The sequence below is a fragment of the Metopolophium dirhodum genome, chromosome 1 (assembly GCF_019925205.1).
Source record: "Metopolophium dirhodum isolate CAU chromosome 1, ASM1992520v1, whole genome shotgun sequence".
NCBI lineage: Eukaryota > Metazoa > Arthropoda > Insecta > Hemiptera > Aphididae > Metopolophium > Metopolophium dirhodum.
The window spans coordinates 35,319,787-35,326,300 of NC_083560.1; the positions used below are offsets into that span (position 1 = coordinate 35,319,787).

The following is a 6,514-nucleotide window of genomic DNA, read 5'->3' on the forward strand; positions in this document are numbered from 1 at the left end:
TAACCAGTAACTTTTCCCCATTACACTTATTATTTAAAAAGCATATTTCAAAAAGTTTATAACTAGGTAAGATATAAAAAAGTAACTCACTTGAATATAATAAAAATAAAAAATATATATTAAATGCTATCAATCATGTATAAATCAATATATGTCAATTTATATTTTATTCATAGTCAATTTTTCATCAATTTAGATTTTAAATTTCATTTTTTTATCAATTTTGATTTTTTGTTCAGCAAGGCTTCTTATCAATTTCAATTTTTTTAATTTTAAAACTTTTATCAGCTTAGATTTTTTTAATTTTACATTTTTACAAATTAAGATTTCTATTTATGGTCGATCTTTTTATTCATATTAAATTATTTTATTCAATTTTTTAATATTTTTTTTTTGTTTTCTTATTGAAAATGTTATTTTTAAAACCCTTTACAAACTGCTTACAAGCTTTCAGTTATGTTTTGATGCACATTATTGAAATTGTTGGGAGAGGAGGACTGGAGAAATTTAGTCCGTCAGTTCCAAACTAGAAAATAAATTTTAAATTACAAAAAATAGATCAATCCTTTATTTTTCATTTAAATAATATATAGGTAAACAAAATCATAAAAATTAGAACTTTATGTCTTTAAAAAAAAATTGTTCAAACTGTTTCCTAAACCTAAAAACTCGGTTAGATTTTTTAAAATACATAGAATGTATTTAAAGTACCATCTGTATCACAAATATATCTTTAGTATAAGGATGTAAGTCCAATTGTTGGGTCGCAAATATTTCTATCCAAGACCATAGAGGTAAAAATGATTATGTGGACAGTTTTGATCAGATTCGCAAGCCAAATGGGAGTAGCTGGGATTACATTTTAACCACAAACTTTCAAAGTTGGATAACTTTGGAAAAGGTTTAGCACAAACAACGGGATTCAAAGTACAGACCAGCATAAACGAATAGAGTTAATTTTGTTTCGAAATTCCAAAGCGGGGGGCTAAGCATGTCCCCAGCCCCCTGACTTTGTAAGTTCAACAACTTTGAAAGGAGTTGAGCAGCAAAATCGACGGGATAAAAAGCACAAACAAATGCAGTTAATTTTGTTTCGTGATTCCAAAGTGTGGGGGGGGGGCATGGTGCTCTATTCCCTCACCTTTCAAATATAAAACGACGGATTTTAAATGATATCTCAAATCAATATTATAAAAGGCGATATGCGACAATAGTGGGGTCCAAGCAACACGTGTATGTTTTAATGACTGTCCCTAATACTCTAAAAAAGATTCTTTGCTACTTTCAGAACACTTTTGTCAATAAATGACACTTTTACTGAAAAATAAATATAAAATATGTCATGACTAAATCTTCATAGAAACGCTTTTTTCTAGAAATTCTTAGAATATAAATTCTTTAACTGTCGGTTGTCCCGTAGTATACACCATGTAACTTAGCCCTTAAATGTCGCTTAATTTAGTTAAATTATTGATAGTAAATAATTTTAAAATAAAAATTGAATACTACTTAAAATTGAATTTTATTCTTAATGAGATGAGCGAAATAATGTAATTATTTTACAATGGGTGTGTGTTTCTTCTGTATGTTATTTCAAGATGGTTAAGAAATTAAATTTTGAATAAGTCTTAAAAGAATAGAAAATATCTAAATAGAATAAAAAAAATCAAGTTACTTTTTTAAATTAAATTAGTTTTTTTATTAAATACCTATATATTTTTCTATTTAACTAGGCTTTTTTAGTCGGTTCAAATTTGGTATTCAAATTATATTTTTTTATTCAATGTAGATATATTTTATTTAGTTTGAACTTTTTTTAAACAACAAATTTTTTTTATTCCTTTTAGATTTTTCCTATTATTTGAAGACTTTTATATGAAATTAGATTTTTTTAATTAAATAAATAAAGATTTTTTTATTCTTTTGATTGTTTTTTAGCTGGTTTTTTTTTTAGTCCCCTCGTTTGCAGCCCCCCACACTTTAAAGTTGAATAATTGTGGAAGAACAAGCGACGGGATTAAAAACATAAACAAGCGCAAACTTAATGAAGATTATTTTGACTCGTAATTAAAAAGTGGGGGCTAAGCATGTCTCCATAACCCCCACTTTGAAAGTTGAATTATTTTGGAATGGGTTGAGTACAAACTAGAAATTAAAAACACAAACCAGCACAGAAGCACAAACGAATAAGGTAAATTTGTTTTGAAATTCCAAAGTGAAGTAGTTGGGGACATGTAACTGTTAAAATTGTCCAATTTGTAATAAGCGACATTTTTTTATATGTGGGACGAAAGTACTTAAAAATAAGATTTAGACAATATTCTTAAAAATTACAAACAAGTTAAATTCTTTTTTATATAAATTGATATGGGAGATTCTGAAGTTCTTCCGTAATTTTGAATATGTATTATGTAAGTATGACTTTTGAGTGTGTGTGTGTGTAAAAGTAAAAAGTAAAAAGTTAATTACAAGACATAAACACACACAACCATTGTAAAATAATTACATTATTTCGCTCCTCTCAGTAAAAATGTAATTCAATTTTAAATAGTATTCAATTTTTATCTTATATTATTTACTATCAATAATTTAACTAAATGTCACTTTCATTTATGGGCTTTGATTTGAGATATCATTTAAAATCTGTCATTGTATATTATTTTTATTTTACATTTATTTATATATTTTTCATGGTGAGTGGTGACTAAACAATGAAACAACAAGGAAATGTAAACATTTTAACAACGGATTATGATTTTGTTCGTTAGATAAATAAATTAGTTATTGCATATAATTATAATTTTACTTTTGTCACAATATTATACTATATTAGCAATAATAATATTGGGTGGATAAACTAACTTAAAAATTTGAGTAATGAGTAATGTTTTACGGTATACCTAAACTAACCATAGCTCACTGAAAGAAATGCGGACAATTGGCCCCCGTGAGTGAAAACAATTCAATTGCTTGCTGTTTTATGAAATATAAGTTTCTTTCATTCATTAAAAATTATCTGATTTAAAAATGGTTTTTTTCTTCTTAATATAATAAAATATACAAAAACAACAAAATGGCTATTTCCAAATGTTTAAATTAAGTTTTTTTTATCACAATATCATTTTAAGTATTTTTTATATTTTTTAGACTCTGTGAAATCCCCTTTAGTATAGTCATAAATTATCACTGAAAAAACTGCACTACATGCATTATATTTTAAATAACTAATTGAATAATTTTGCTGACTTTCTATAATAGTTATCGTCAATACCCAGTAACCCACCTAGGACGATTATATTTTCAGGTACTGAAATAATATATATATAATATATATTATATATACATGTTAATTATACGGATAGTCTGGAAAATGTATTACATTTATAATTTAAAATATAATTAACATAGCTCTATATACACCTTGGACGCTAGGATAGAATTTTATTGAATCAGCATGCCGGTTTCTCATTGTCCACTTTGACCATGTGATTGTACAGGTCCAACAGTCTTTTTGAATATCCCATCTCGTTGTCATACCACGCACCGATTGTTATGAATTTGTCGCCCATAACCAACACCTGGCGTAAGTCAACTATTGCCGAACAATAACTGCCAATGAAAGCGGAGCTGACACGTTTATCATTGAAATAGGATATCACTTCACACTCCCAGAGCTTTGGACACATCAATTCCTCTAGTTTCACTGGTTTTTTGACTCTGTAAATATAAAGACAAGTTTGAATCAACTAGAAAAAAAAAGCAATTTGGAAATGATTTTTGGTTAATATACACATACGTTTTTAAGACGCAAAGTATCTATTTATATTTTTATAATTTGGGATGCATAGTATGGTAGGTAATTACTAATTATATAAATACAACTGGAGAATCCTTCACTCATTGTTTTCATTATTTTATTATTGTATATTTTTGTATTAACCTTACAACACGCATTGCCGTCTATCTATTTCATTATAACGTAATATTTTTAGCCACTAAATTCAGAATTCTTTAGTTCAAAGTCTACTTTAACTACTACGCTTACCATATTATTATTATTATACGATATAATAAAAATATATTATACGTTACGTTATATAGAGTTTTAGCAGTGAAACATCGAGCACCGGCACTCTTATCGAGTCACCAGTCACTTTTCCTTGAACCTCCGGTATGACGATACCCACGGCTTTTGCGGCGCCTGTCGTGCTGTGTGCTATGTTTCCTAAGGTCGACTCCTGAAATTCAAAATCATAACCATTATTACAACGCTTTTATTATTTATTATAAAAGGGCACGTAGGTAATACATTTTCTTGGTTTTTAAATTTAATCGTGATTCGTGACAACAAAATGGTCTTTTAACACGCAATATATAGGTACATCGTGAGTTACGACATTCGTATTAAAAAGGCTTACAAAAATACATATTGTTATTTAAAGCCTTAAAAAGTAGCTCCTCACGTGCTTAACTCCATCGTGGACATGCTGGGAGGAAGTCACGGCGTGAACAGTCGTCAGTAGACAGTTTTCAACACCATATTTTTGGTTGATGATGTTTATCAATGGCGCCGCACAATTGGTTGTACACGATGCATTCGACACCACAGTCATATCTTTTTTATACTTGTCGAAGTTGACACCTCTTACAAACATCGGCGCGTCTTTGCTCGGAGCGCTGATAATAACTTTTTTGACTCCCGCCGCCAAGTGTTTCTAAAAACGTTTATGGTTGTACGTCATAATATTATAATTTATAATCAATTGAGCGGGGTCGATCATAAATCGTATTTTATTATCCAAAGAAATATAGAAATATCCATCCTAAAACGTATTTCATAGCAAATACCTTGGCTGTTTCAACTTCTGTGAATTTTCCGGTCGAGTCTATAACGTATTCAACCTGCAACTCTTTCCATTTGATCTTGTCGGGGTCCTTTCCAGTGTATACCCGCACGGTTTTGCCTGTCAGAGCCACCAGGTGTAAAAAACAATACATTGTTTATCGTTATATCGACATTCGATTTATAATCACAACAATATTTTATAAAATTGCATTGTACATTAAAGTTGTTAACAAAAACCCATATATTTTAGAGCATACTATTGTATGTTTCTACATTCTACTGTTTTTGTAACATATTTTACAATCTTAAACGGAATATTTGAAATATTTTGTAAATTTTCTAACTTAGACATTACTTTATATGTATTAAGATAAACAATTGACGTTGAATTTTGATCATTATAAAATTATACAACGATTTTGCGTGATTCAATAAGTTGTTTCGCGTTCAACAGGGATAAATATTATAATAAAAACTACCCAGGTTGACTTTTGCTTACCTTCAAATCTCAAAATACTATAGCTGTGAGTCGTCGATGTGAACGCAAAAAGTAAATATTTCAAACGCGTAATTAACTATACAATATTTGACATTTAAAAATGTTGAATAAATTGAAAGTTAGTCGTTTCATGTTTTTATTTTTACAATAAATGTGGTTTTTGTGAGCGCATTTTACAATTTTGATTTCATAAATCATATCTCTATAATTATAAATGTTATAAGTTATTACCATCGATGTCCAGACAGTTATCACCCTTTACGCTGACATTTCCGGCAAACGTCCCATGCACCGTGTCGTATTTTAACGAGCGGGCGATGTCCTCTATTTTGGCACCCGGCTCGTTGATTGCGACCACCTGTGGATGACGAGGGATAATGGTTTAAAACACTTTACGAAGAACAAACGACGTGTTACACGACTTACGTTCACGTCTTCGTGAAGGGCCATCCGGAGAACGCATTTACCTATGCGGCCGAACCCGTTAATCGCCATAGGTGGTAAGCTGGTGCAGGGTACCTCCTTAGCACAGGTCACTGTTGGTTTACATTGGCCCTAAATAAAAGGATTTAAAACAATATGCCAAGAATTAAAATTTAATTTTCATCGGCAGACTAATATGCGTCAACCAAAGTGATATGACTTACGTTCACGGTGTTTTGGATGGCAAACTGTCGCACGCTTTCACCCATACGTGAATATGTGTCACCGTTGATCAACAATGAGCTACATATACGTGATGGACCTTGCATACTTTTCAATCCAGTCGAAATCAGACACATAGCGTTTTTGATCATCGTAACTGTATTGTGAAAAAAGACTTGTAAAGTATAATTCGTATAAGATTATAATAATATTCAAAATAATTGTGAGAGACACAAATTATATTTTTCAAGTACCTACAAAATAAATCGATATGAAAATGTTTTTTTGAGTTACCTGAACGACCGAATGTGTAGATTATCATCGTTATAATATTTTATTTTAATCAAGCCATATACTTATTTTTTTGCAAACAATGAATTTAGAATTTTTTTTATAGTTATTTTATGTTCCAATTTGGATGAAATTACATATTAATTAACCAAGAATAACGATTTTAGTTATCTTTTTGTTATTTACGAATAATAATACAAGTTCAACTTTCCTTCTACCGTATTAATAAGAAG

General features: G+C 29.6%; 1 protein-coding gene across 1 annotated transcript; it reads right to left on the reverse strand.

Moving 5' to 3' along the window:
* Nucleotides 1–3,449: 3,449 nt before the first annotated feature.
* On the reverse strand, nt 3,450–6,142 carry LOC132934266 (uncharacterized). The gene is made up of 7 exons (XM_061000554.1): nt 5,993–6,142; nt 5,772–5,900; nt 5,577–5,703; nt 4,849–4,964; nt 4,464–4,715; nt 4,093–4,238; nt 3,450–3,717 (listed from the first exon to the last, which is right to left on the reverse strand). Exons 1-7 carry the CDS (start codon nt 6,140–6,142, stop codon nt 3,450–3,452), a joined length of 1,188 nt encoding a protein of 395 aa, XP_060856537.1.
* Between the last annotated feature and the right edge of the window lie 372 nt (nt 6,143–6,514).